Below are 13634 nucleotides of genomic sequence, written 5' to 3'. Positions count from 1 at the left end.
GCTGAGAATAAGTCACTGACTGTTGCTTTCCACTCTGGAGTGGAGCAGCCTTGCTCTTCCCTTTCCTGTTACCTCCTGTATGCCCTCTGGAATAAGCTCAGGCTTAAGCTCTGTGGAAAACCAGTGCCAGGATGGGTGAAGGGTTACTTCTTTTTTCTACCCTGACATAGAGTCTCCTGAGGGAATGAAGAACAAAGCTTGAATGGGAAGGGAATGGGGTAAAGGGAAAGTAAAGGGAGAAAACAATAAATTAGTAACTGAAAATATACAGCTACACTATGATTCTTGTAGTTATATCTTTTAGACCAGGGGTGGGCAAACTTTTTGACTCGAGGGCCACAATGGGTTCTTAAACTGGACGGGAGGGCTGGAACAAAAGCACGGATGGAGTGTTTGTGTGAACTAATATAAATTCAAAGTAAACATCATTACATAAAAGGGTACGGTCTTTTTTTTTTTTTTAGTTTTATTCATTTCAAACGGGCCAGATCCAGCCCGCGGGCCGTAGTTTGCCCACGGCTGCTTTAGACAATAGAACCTCATGTCTTTAGAAATCAGTCTTCTTATTTACCCCAACCTGATCTATCCAAGAGCAAATATTGAGCACCCTGCAATGGCAGAGAGGACTTGGAGATTTTACTTGACTCACTTTAGCTGTTCACTTTGCCAGTCAGAAGGAAAAAACCAAAATCTGATACTCTTATAAGAAAAGAAGCAAAAGATGTGGCACAACAAGACAAAAGCCCTGTGTGTGTTAGAGTGGTGTATAAGTCAGCATTCGCTAGAGAAACAGAACCAATAGGATGTATATCTATATGGATATCTAGATATATTGATATACCTCTATCTCTATCTCTAATCTGTATACCTATATCTAGATTTATTTTTAAAATTTAGCTCACATAATTAGCTCCCTGGCAAGTCCAAAATCTGTAGGACAGGCTAGCAGGCTGGAGACCCAGGGAAGAGCTGATGTTGCAGTCTTGAGTTCAATGGCAGGATTCCTTCTTCCTTGGACAATAGCTGTCCTGTTTTAACTTCAAATACAATCTTTGGGTCTGAACTCCCGGTCCAGAATTCTGTTTCCTATATGTGTATACGTTTTACTAATATTACCATGTAGAAGTCTTTTCATAAACTGCTCTTGAAAAGTTGTTATTTAAAAAAATTTGAAAGTTAGTGATACCATAGATACTATGACTCCTTCTCACTCTGTGATTGATGACATCTCATTAGAACACATTTATTGATTTATGCAACTAGGGACTGAAAATTTGAACTGAGTTTAAATCATCTATATTTATTTAAAGAAAAATGGGATATGTAATTCAGTGTCTCTGAAAAGCCCTAACCTTCAGCATGGTTTGCTTTCATATATAGTTATATTTAAAATGTGTATCTTGAATTCCCTTCATGTATGATAGATGAGCCAGAAGTGGCTGTTCTGTTTTTGAATAGCACACTCTGTCTTTTTGGATGAACATAAATATAGTTGGGAAAGATTGGATTTAGGATGTAGATTTGGAGGTGTAATGAGAAAATGTTGACATTTCCAGAGCTATTTTAAGTGTATATTATGTTATGACAGAAATGAGTCTCAGTATGGAAACTACAGATGAAAGTTAAAAAGTTTATATGAAAACTAATTTAGAGATATGAAAGACCTAGAAAAATACCTAAATTTTGTTAGTATTCACCAAAAGGATGTTTTAAAGCCCTCTTCAACAATGTAAGAATGTACTTATTTCTTTTTTGAGTAATTGCTGCCCTCTAGTGAGATTTTAATTTTTTTCTCATAATAAAGTACCTGTACCAAAATCCTCTTCAAAGTGGAAATAATTGATCCTAATTTATAAAATATTCTAAGCCTAATAATGTCTAATTCACTAATATAGTAAATATTTATTTTTATTAGGAAAAATCAAGGACTTGAAATAAAATATCCCTATAATGACATAGGTGAAACAGATGTAACAAACTTGTATAGTTGCATTTGGTGAATATAAACTTACATTTTTGTTAAATGCAAGTACAATAAATTGTTTTATTATGGAGACTTATATTTTAAGAGATAATGTATATTAAGTTTCAGTAGAGTGCCTTGCAAAGAATATTAGTACTTTAAAAAAGAATCTAGAACTTTCCACACAATCTAATGTAAGCTCTCAAAAGTATTAAGTTTCTTGCAATATATTATCAGTAATTCTTTTCTGAAATTTGCATGCAGTATTTCCTATGTTAAAAAATTCCTGATGAACTATAAAATAATATTTCCTTTCATGTCTTTAATATAATACAAATTATAATTAGGTAAAGACTTAATTCACTTCTTCCATAGTTTTTGCTTAAAAATTAACCTTAGTTTTATTTTAAACAGATAGATTAGATTTTGAAGGTATTTTGTGCTTTAAAACAACTAGTACAAGCATCAAAATTAATTTATCTTTCTAAATCTGATTACTTTGTTTCTTGTTTAGTTTTGTATATTTGATCACTTAGTATGTTACTGAAAAATATATTATCTCTTGCCAGTGGTATTGATGCTCTTTTGGAATTAAAACCATTCATAGAAGAAATCCTTCAAGGAAAACACTTGATTTTGCCCTTTGAAGGGGTTGACACATTTGGAAATCAGGTTGGATTTGTGAAGCTGGCAGAAGGAGATCACATGAACCCACTTTTGGAAATTGCAGGTAAAACAAGCAGCAACAAACTCATATGAAATGTCATCTGTTGAAGAAGCAATTTTCCCCCCTCAATTCTGGTAATAGAGCTTTGACATCTTTTAACTTTGGGAGGCCAATTTAACCTTACTTGACAAGTGAGCTTCTTCACCATTTTCTTGTGTGGGCAAGAAGCTAACTAAAAGGCCTGAAGAGTTATCTTGATTCTTTGACCTGAGGAATATGTTGATTCTGGAGCTGGATTCAGGTATTTGTTAAGCGTGTCCTATCTTAAATCTGAAGGATCTCAGCATGACACCTGACATGTAGCCGGCATTTAATAAGTATTGAAATGAATGAATAAGAATCACCAGTTGCCTATTCAGAGGCTTTTGGTGACTGCCAGACCTAATCCAGAGAGTCAGTAGATGACTCAACAGCATTTTCCTCTGTGCTACTTTTTTCTCTCCTGTGTAGATACCACTCCTTGCGCAGAAGGTCTATTGGTGATGGTACAAGGTCTCACATCCATTGGAGAACATGTTACTTTGTGCAGCACAATTGAAAATTGTTAGGGAAATAGAAGCAGAAAATTACACAACCTGGATGAGTGACTTTTGAGTTGATTCAGAGATCGTAGGTTGTGTGTTAGTATACAAACGGTAAACCATTTTTATTTTCATTTTCATTTCCTTTCATATCATGTCAAGTCATTTTATGTCATCTCATTTCAGGTTCAATAATCCTTGGCTCACAACACACTCTCACCATTGGTCTATGCTTAGTCTACTTTCACCTATCTATCTATGTATCTATGTATCTATCTATCTATCTATCTATCTTAAATTAATATCATAATCACCTGGGAATCCCCAACCCAAAATGAAAGCTATGTAGTAATCTATGATGTTGTTATTGGTAGAAATCTAACCTTATTGTTTTTTTCATTAATCCGTCTCTTAGCCTTCTCTCATTTAAGCTCACTGTTGTCCTGAAATTGGTGTTTATTTCCTTGTATTCTTCCAAAGTACATGTATTTTTAGTTGATCTTAATCTTATAAAAAAGGTGTCATGTTGTATGTGATCTTTTGAGACATACTTTTTTTACTTAATATTATATTATCTTTAAGCAGTTTTATAGTTATCCATTCAAAGGTGCATCTCTTTTTGGGGTGAGGTGAGCATGAAGATCAGGTTTCATTTCATTGTTGGTTAAGTTCTTTTTTTATGGAGCAATATCTATCATCTATCTATGTATCTATGTATCTATGTATCTATGTATCTATGTATGTATCTATCTATCTATCTATCTATCATCTATCATCTACCTACCTACCTACCTACCTACCTACCTACCTACGTACCTACTAGAGGCCCAATGCACGAAATTCATGCAAGAATAGGCCTTCGCAGCCCCGGTACCTGTGGGTGCCTTGATCCCTCACAGCCCCTGCTTCATCCAGATGGTCGTCTGCTATTCGGCCGTTTGGTCGATTTGCATATTACACTTTTATTATTATGGATATACAAACAAACATGCAAACAATTAAATAATATTTATTAGTCAAATAGGACTTAACATCATTAGTTGGACAAGGAGAAAGCAACTCCAACAGTTCCCCCCCCCTCTTACTGGGGTGACACTGGTTAGCAAAATTATACGGGTTTCAGATGCATAATTCTACAACACATCATCTGTACACTGTATAGTGTGTTCAGCACCCCGACTCTCACAGTTTTGATGGTAAAGCATTTGGACCCATGCCCACAGTTAACAAACTCAATCTATCCTTCCTGACTGCTCTGGAGAAAATGCTAGATGTAGGTCTTTTCTTTTGTAATTTAAGTATCTCTGAACTCAAGAAACATTTTAAATTAGTCTTTCATTTATTGACCTTTTAAATAATTAAATGGGTGCTTGCAACATTGAGAATGCCATCCATTCTTAACAAATATTCTCACAAAGGCAGTTTCCATTATTGATAAAAGATTGATTGTGTGCTAAGGAATGTGAAATCTCTTCGGCTTAGTATGACTATGAACCCAACAGTTTTGATTTGTCATTTTAGGACAGGCCACTGCCCCTGTAATTCCTTTTTTGATGCCAGAAACTGCTGCTTAAAAATATATATACTTTTCCATAAATTTAAACAAAATATTACCCAAATTGGGAAATAGAGGGCATGTGCCCTGACTGGGAATGGAACCAGCCGCCTCCTGGTGCATGGGACAACACTCAACCAATTGAGCCACACTAGCCGGGCTATATCAGTGGTTTTTCATTTGGCCATGTATTTGAACCACGTCTGAAGATGTTAAAATAAATTGCCTGGGCTCTATCTCAAGTCTACTTAATTAAAATCTCACGGATCTCTATTTTGGAAGGTTTATAGCTAATTCTGATATGCAGTCAAGATGGAGAAGTACCTATATACCTATATATATAAGAGGTACTTATATAATCACTGTTTGTTTTACTTGTTTTAAATCTTCTATGTATATATTGTACTGTTTCTTTTGATTATTGATTTGTACTGTTGATTTTATGGAGTTTTATAAGAAATAAAAGTATTTGAGTATATATATATATATAAATTTTTCATTGAAGTCTATTTGGAGCCTCCATTTGTACAGTATTCAAGTAGTCAGAATGTTCAATACACAGACTTTTTGTTAGTATTTTACTTCATTAGATTTATTTTTCAAAGACTACCTCAGATTTAGTATTGCTCTAGTTCAACAGTATCAGTAAAATAATGTCATTTTGTTTTTTTGTGTCATACTTTATAAACTATTCAAATGATATAGTCCAAATTTTGACCATGGTACAAAACTTTGTAATAAACTATGTATATGTATATGCCTATACAGGGATATTAAAATCTTATTTGTTCAAAATAATGGTGGCGGAGCTAGTTTGACTTAATGAAAAAGCAAGATAATTTCTAAAGAAAACAAATTTAATTATTAAAGTATTGATAAATAACTTAAGTTTAAATACATATTAAGAAGTAAAACTAACTTGAATAGTTGAAAATTATAATTCATGAGTAGTCTCATTTGTCTGATTTTCTTAGAGTTTTAAAATTTACAAGTTAGAAGAAGCAAATTCTTAAAATATGACCTAGTTGTTTTGAAAAAAGGACTGAATTTCAGACACTAGTATTTAAACTCATTACTGAAAATTTGCATGATAATGAGTAACAGAATTTTTTGTGTGTGTGTGTTTGGGAAATGAACTTTATATAAAAATTAAGACATTCATTTTCATATAATAAGTACATGTTTATGCACAATGTAATATATGGCGGTACTTCTCCATCTTGACTGCATATCAGAATTAGCTATAAACCTTCCAAAATAGAGATCCGTGAGATTTTAATTAAGTAGACTTGAGATAGAGCCCAGGCAATTTATTTTAACATCTTCAGACGTGGTTCAAATACATGGCAAATGAAAAACCACTGATATAGCCCGGCTAGTGTGGCTCAATTGGTTGAGTGTTGTCCCATGCACCAGGAGGCGGCTGGTTCCATTCCCAGTCAGGGCACATGCCCAGGTTGTGGGCTCGACCCCCAGTAGGGGGCGTGCAGGAGGCAGCCCATAGATGATTCTCATCGTTCATGTTTCGCTCCCTCCCTCCCTCTCTCTTCCTCCCTGAAATCCTTAAAAATATTTTTTTTTTAAAAAAAGAGAGAGATCAGGAAGCATTCTAAAGTGACATTTCCAGTGTGCCACAGCTTAGTTTGAAAGAGTTTAAAAGGCAATATGATATTGTGGCAAAAGTAAAGGACTACATTTAGATTACTTAAAATATAGTTTTAAACCAATATTTAGTCATTTGCTAATAGTGTGCCTTTGAGCAAGCCAAGACTGCTATGATCCGCAGACTCCTAACTCTTGTAAAATGGGAACACCTCTCTCACAGGACTGTTGTAAAGACTGAACCAACACAGCAGGGCAAGATGTTAGCCTTTTCCCGATGCTGCGGTAAATCCTACAGGCCGCTGAGGGCTCCAGGGAGAAGTTGGCTTTGCCTGAGAGGAGTTTGGGAGTGGATGCAAGCAAAGACTTCAGAGTGGGAGAAGGGGGGATTCTTCGGTGGAGTCCTGAAAGCTGAGTCGGTGCTTGGTACCTGTCTGTGTCGAGGGCGTAAAAACAAACTCCTGGAACTTGAAGGCTGGCAGTAACCCGCTCAAGGTCACAGGAAGGAGCTGAAGTCACAAGGGAAGATCAATGAGGCATCGGTGTACTGTCGGCTCCTGCTTTCTCCTGACAAAGTTGAGAGAGCCCAAACACACAGAAGGCAAAAGTAAAGACTTTTCTCAGGCCCTAACTGGCTTGGCTCAGTGGATAGAGCGTTGGTCTGTGGACTGAAGGGTCCCAGGTTCGATTCTGGTCAAGGGCATGTTCGATTCTGGTTGCGGGCACATCCCCATAGAGGGTGTGCAGGAAGTAGCTGATCCATGTTTCTAACTCTCCATCCCTCTCTTCCTCTCTTCCGCCCTCGCTCGGCTGGACTCGGCTCCTCCTCCTCCTCCTCCTCCTCCTCCTCCTCCTCCTCCTCCTCCTCCAGCCGGGGAGTAACAGAAATTTTAATGTATGAGATTGAAGAAAATTATCATACATTTTGAACTAATAGAATCTGAATTCATGAACTTTTACATCAATACTTGAATTATGCATCCAGATATGCTGCTAATAACTTATTTTTGGTAGATGCTGGTGGGAGGAGACCAAGCTCATCTTTGATCCTGTTTTTCCATGGAAGGGGGGCAGGGGCTGGGTGAAGGTGGGCAAAGTGGGAGGTGGGGAAAGGGAGATATCTGTAATAGTGTCAACAATAAAAATAAAGTTAAAAGAAACAAAGCATCATCTTCTCTTTTCTTAGCATTACACAGTAGCTCATAGAGTTAATGAGATATTGAAAATTATGCATTTATATGGCATTTCTTCATATTTTACAATGATGAAGTTGCTCTGAAAAGCATTTGGCATAGAAATGAATATGTGATTTCATTCATTGTTTTTAGTGAACTGTAATTTTATTCAGAAGTATATTACATTAAGGAATTGCTAAAAATTTACCCTATTGTATATAGTAGTCATTGCAATTTTTTTTAATGAGAAAAGTGTGCTTGGTTTAGCATGATAAAAGATTCCAAGTGCACTTATCTCCTAAAAGGAAAAATAAAAGGTTTTAGGATATTCATTTGAACATTATACTTTGTCTTATTTTGACTGTCATTTTCCTTCAAAAGATGGAGAGAATATGCCCTGTGTTTCTGCCCTTTATGAAGAATCTGTTTGGTTACTGGTATCTTTGGGCATTTCTAGGCTGCTCTATCAATTAAATTATATTTAAAAATATTTGAGTGTAGTTTATTAGCTTAATATTTATAAATCTTATGGTAAGTTGTATATTTGAAAGCATTCAGAGCTTCTAATATCACTTATTTAAATGTAACGTATTTCTTTTTTCCCCACCTTTAATTTTTTACTTTTTAATTTTTTTAAACATTTTCCAGAAGTTTTAAAATTTAGTCCAATTTATCTGTTTTAACTTTTGTTACCTGTGGTTTTGGTGTCATATATAAAAACTTGTTGTTAAATCCAGTACAATGAAGTTTTCTTCTATGAGTTTTATAGTGTAGCTCTCATGTTTAATTTAGTCTTTGATCAATTTTGAGTTAATTTTTGTATATGGTAAAAGGTAAGGGTCTAACTTCATTATTTTGCATGTGAAAATCCAGTTTCTCCAACACTGTTTTTTTTAAAAGACTGTAACTTTCCCTATTTGGTAGTCTGGCGCCCCTTTCTTCCACTTGCCTATATGTTTGTCTTCATGCCAGTACCATACCATTATGATTATTTAGCTTTGTAGTAAATTTTGAAATCGGGAAACGTTAGATATTCAACTTTTTCTTGATTATAAAGAATTTTTGGCTACTCATGGTCCCTTGAGATTCCAAATGAGTTTTAGGATGATTTTTTTATTTCTGCTAAACACTATTGGAATTTTGATAGAGATTTGCCTTAAATCTATAGATTGCTTTGGGTAGTAATGTTGACATCTTAACAGTATTAAGTCTTCCAGTCCACAAGCGTGAGGTGTCTTTCCATTTATTTGTGTTTTCTTTTTTATTTCTTTCAGTACCATTTTTAGTTTTTAGTGTATAAATATTTTGCCTCCTTGTTAAAGTTTAGTTCTAAGTATTTTATTATTTTTGGTAATATTTTATTTATTTGGTAATATTTTAAAGTAATTGTTTTCTTAATTTTTTATGTATTGTATCATTGATATTTTATAAGACTCATGTCAAGTTTTACTTCTAAGATAAAGGCTTGTTTTGGTTCTTCAAAATAGAAATGACCATCTTCTCCTCTAATCCCCCCATACCCTATAGATGGATATCTACTGTAGAAACTGTAACACCACATGGCATTTGGTTATTTAGAAATTTAACTTTCTCAATTAGAGTGAAAACTCTTTAAGAGAATTTTCCAATTTTGTGCCCCTAGAGACTACTACAAAATAGAGGTTTAATTAATATGTATTTTAACAGATATTTAAGCCAAGGAAAATTTTAGATATAAACATAAAAGTCTAATTGAAAGAACACTTAACCTTGGATAGTCTCTCTTCCCTCAATGACATTCATGTATAAATCTTTGCATCAGAATCAAACCCAGTCTTGGTGTCTAGAAACCCTTCCAAATGTTGTACCAGAGCTCTCTGACAGTTCACTTAGATTAGCTGGTTGTTAGGATAAGAAGGGACCAGACAGAAGGGACCTCATCACTTTTACTCTTAAGTTTAAATGGCCTGTCCAAGAACAAAGCTGAATAATAGGAAAACTGGGCCAATGTTATTGGGATGCTCAAGCTGGTTTTTTTTTTTTTTTTTGTCAATTGCAATAGAATGAATGTGATTCCTCTGGCATCAAGGTATAATTTTTAAGAGTTGCTTGTAATGTTTTAAAGTTCTATTTGACATTTTTACACAGCAATCAATTGGACATATCTATTTTAAATGATGAATATAAAATATTTAATTGAAGTTGGTTTCAACATTATGTCAGCCTTTATGTTGAAGCATATAGTTCAAATGACTCACTAAAACCATTTAAAATGAAACAGTTTAAGCAGCATATGGAGATAAAAATCCTTTAAATAGTAATAAAATTGGAATGACAAGAACAGTTGTATGGTTTTTATTTCTTTAAAATTTTAGATAGCTAAAATAATTATTCTAAAATATTATTGAGCCCTGGCTGGTTTGGCTCCGTGGATAGAGCGCCGGCCTGCAGACTGAAGGGTCCCGGGTTCAGTTCCGGTCAAGGGCATGTACCTTGGTTGTGGCACTTCCCCAGTGGGAGGTGTGCAGGAGGCAGCTGATCGATGTTTCTCTCTCATCGATGTTTCTGACTCTCTATCCCTCTCTGTTCCTCTCTCTAAAAAATCAATGAAATATATATTTAAAAAAAATAAAAAAATAAAAAAAATATTATTGAGGTTTTAAATATTATATGTGACATAACTTTACTGTATCTTACAATGATATTAGAAAGTATCTCCCAATTGGAAAGCATGGAAAGAACTTACCATCTTTAATGTATGGTGTATTGTTTAATCACAAATCAGTCTTTTTAAAACTAAAATCTAACATAGTACTTCTGTTGTATCCACATACTGACACACAGTATATATAGTTAAGAATGTATTAGGACCATCCCGGCCAGTGTGGCTCTGTTGGTTGGAGCAGCATCCCGTGCATGGGAAGGTTGTGGGTTCCAGCCCTGGTCGGGGTGTGTGCTGGAGGCAACCAATGGATGTATTTCTCTCACATTGATGTCTCTCTCTCTCTCTCCCTCTCTCTCCCCCCTTTCCCCTTCCTTCCTCTCTAAAAAAAATTTTAAAAATAAAGAAAAAAAGAACTAGGCCCACCTAATTTACATTAGTATTTTAGACTATTCTAATTAATAAATCTCTTTGTATACCTCAATAAAAATAAACCTCTTTGTGATTATTCTCAAGTTATTCATCATGCTATCATATAAACACCCTCAAAATTTTTTAAAAAGGGGAGATAATGACAAAAGGGGGAAAAAGGAGAAAAAATATTTACTTTGCAAGAAAGTGTATATAATTAAAAATACATTATTGTATTAAAATTGATATGTTATAGTTTACTTTGAGACAATATCTAGCAATTTATTTGCATGTAAGGTATAAATTTATAGTTGCTACGTATTTAAAAGAGTTTACCTGAATAAATTTCCTATCTACCTATCTACCTACCTACCTATCTTAAAAAACAGATAAACTTCCCAGTATCGGGCATGCTCAATAAATATTTGTTGAATAGATGAAAAAAACAAACAAAAAAACAACAAAAAACACACACTCAAAAAACCACCTAGATAAAACGAAACTGTTAGGATAACAAAAGTATTGTTTCTTTATAAATTATTTATTGCAGTGTTCATTTATATAGTGAAGTCTATTACTATTAAAATATATTTTTAAATGTATTTTATTGATTTTTTACAGAGAGGAAGGGAGAGGGATAGAGAGTTAGAAACACCGTTGAGAGAGAAACATCGATCAGCTGCCTCCTGTACACTTCCTACTGGGGATGGGCCTGCAACCAAGGTACATGCCCTTGACCGGAATTGAACCTGGGACCTTTCAGTCTGCAGGCCGACGCTCTATCCACTGAGCCAAGCTGGTTAGGGCTTAAAATATATTTTAAGAAATTGGTCTTCAGACAATTTTTATCTTTAGCTATCAGGTAAATTGTATTATTTAGGAAGTATTCTTAGCTGACTTGTGAAGGATATCTAGGATATCTGATGTGTTTGCACTGTGATTTTCTATTTAGTGCTTGAAGGAATGTCTGTGGTACTAGAAGGAATTGAACAATCTCTTAAATTATTCATAAGCTTCTCTTCCAGAATATGCTAACATAGATGAAGAATGACATGTGGTGTTCACACTAGCAAAAACTCTTCCTATCTCAAGAATAGTATTTCTATAACTACCCAGTGCTCTGGCTGAGCAATAGATTATACTGTTATTAGGAATATAAAATCAATACTAAGGTGTACTTTTCCAAAAGCAGGCGTCCTTTTTTTCTCTTTCCCTATTCCTATGTACCTAGAGCATATGCTGTACAGAGAAAAACACATTAATAAAAATTAAATGTGCTTTGTGACAATATTTTTTAAAACAGCATTATGAATAGATATCCATCATCCATGATTTCAGTCAATAATGAAAACTCTTGAGTCAACATTTGACCAGTAGATTGAAAAATGCTGTTTCTTTGGAATCAAATAATATGTAAAACTAATGTAGATAGTAATAAATGATACAGATGCCTACTATTTTACTTTCTGTTGAAAAAACTACTTTCATGATATCTCTTGTATGTTTTTGTTGTTGTTAATCCTCACCAGAGTATATTTTTTCCACTGATTTTTTTTAGTGAGAGTGGAAGGGAGGGCAGGATGAGGGAGAAAGAGAGAGAGAAACATTGATGTGATACACATCAATTGGTTGCCTCCCAAATGTGCCCTAGCTGGGGCTAGGGATCAAACCTCCAACCCAGGTACATGCCCTTGACCAGGAATCTAACCTTCGACCCTTTGGTGTATGTAGGACAATCCTTTAATCACTGAACAACATCAGCCAGAGCTCTTGCATGTTTTGACAATTCTGAATATTGTTAAGTCCTCCTCTTCATTGGGCTGAAATCTGTCCTGTGAGACTACAAGCTCCATGAAAGCAGGGATGTGCTTGCTGACTTTAACAGATAATGTGCCGGGCATATATAGGAAGTGCTCAGAACATAATTGAATAAATGAATTTTTGCTTTTATATCTTCATGCTTTTTCTGGGTTGCTATGAACATATTGGTAAATTCTATCAGAAACTCATCTATGTTATAATTCCTCAAATACTTGAAGCTTGGAAAATGTGCCCTAATTCCTTCACTCAGATGTTAGTAACTTAATAAGTTGGTTTACCATGGTATATGTTAAGCCATCAGACATTGCCAATGTTTGACTGTTTTTTGACTCATAAAAAAGACAATTTTGTATGAATCAGCCTAATATTTTCACTCTGTGTCTATTTAAAACAGTTGAGAATATGCCAAAATAATTGAGGAAAGATATACCTGCTTGTAATTTATATGAGCTAAAAGTTGATAAGTTAATTATAATAGTACTTGTCCTGAATATACTTCTTATTGTTTTAAAACACATGTATGCCTAGACTGTTGACTTTTTTTTTTTGGCTGTTCAATATCTAAACTCTTTCCCAGCATCTCCATGTCAGGTACATTATTTCATAGATTCTTTTGGTGCCAGGAAGATGATCTTGCTTTGACTCAGACTTTGAATCAGAAGCTAGTAACTTGACAAAAAAGAACCGTGCAGAATCCATTCTCGAGATGGGCTGTGTCATCAGCGGTAGCTACCATCAGTCTGAGGCTGATGGCAGCATTTCTAGCCCTTGGCTGTGCCTGGTTTCAGTGGTGCCCGATGGAAGACCTCGTGGTGTCACTGGACCTGTTCTCCTTTGTACTTTGGGCATCTTGACGTCATAGCCTTCCAGCCTGGTACTCTAATCCTCCATGTTCCATGAGGTCTGTTGCTGCTTAACTCGGCAAAACTGTCTACAACTGAGAACCAGTGTTTTCTTGGCATTTTAACAGTCTCTTGCTTAACCTTCTCTATTGCCATAGAAGAGAGAAGAAAAATCGTTTGGCGGCAGTGATTTGCAATGAAGGGTGTTTTAGGACGTGCCCCCCATAGTTTGCTCACATGTATGTGCTGGTATCGATGCTCAGCTAAATACTCAAGGGGGACCCTTTGCAGATCTCTGGAGTTTTCACTTTGTGTAAGTCTCACTTCTCCAGTTTGCTCTGGGAGCTCCAGATGCCTACTCTCAGCTCTTTTTCCT

General features: G+C 35.1%; 1 protein-coding gene across 1 annotated transcript in view; it reads left to right on the top strand.

Moving 5' to 3' along the window:
* The window catches only part of AKAP7 (A-kinase anchoring protein 7), a gene marked incomplete at its 5' end in the record, with an annotated part of 92699 nt that overhangs the window by 24161 nt on the left and 54904 nt on the right, over positions 1-13634 (top strand). The window contains one exon of the mRNA XM_081094428.1: positions 2533-2693. Coding sequence (XP_080950554.1) covers positions 2533-2693 — 161 coding nt within the window. The remainder of the gene's footprint in view (positions 1-2532; positions 2694-13634) is intronic.

Source organism: Myotis nattereri (genome assembly GCF_964212035.1).
Source record: "Myotis nattereri genome assembly, chromosome: 6".
In the NCBI taxonomy this organism is placed as follows: Eukaryota; Metazoa; Chordata; class Mammalia; order Chiroptera; family Vespertilionidae; genus Myotis; species Myotis nattereri.
The sequence above is the reverse complement of the archived record's forward strand: the minus strand, read 5'-3'. Positions and strand labels throughout refer to the sequence as shown.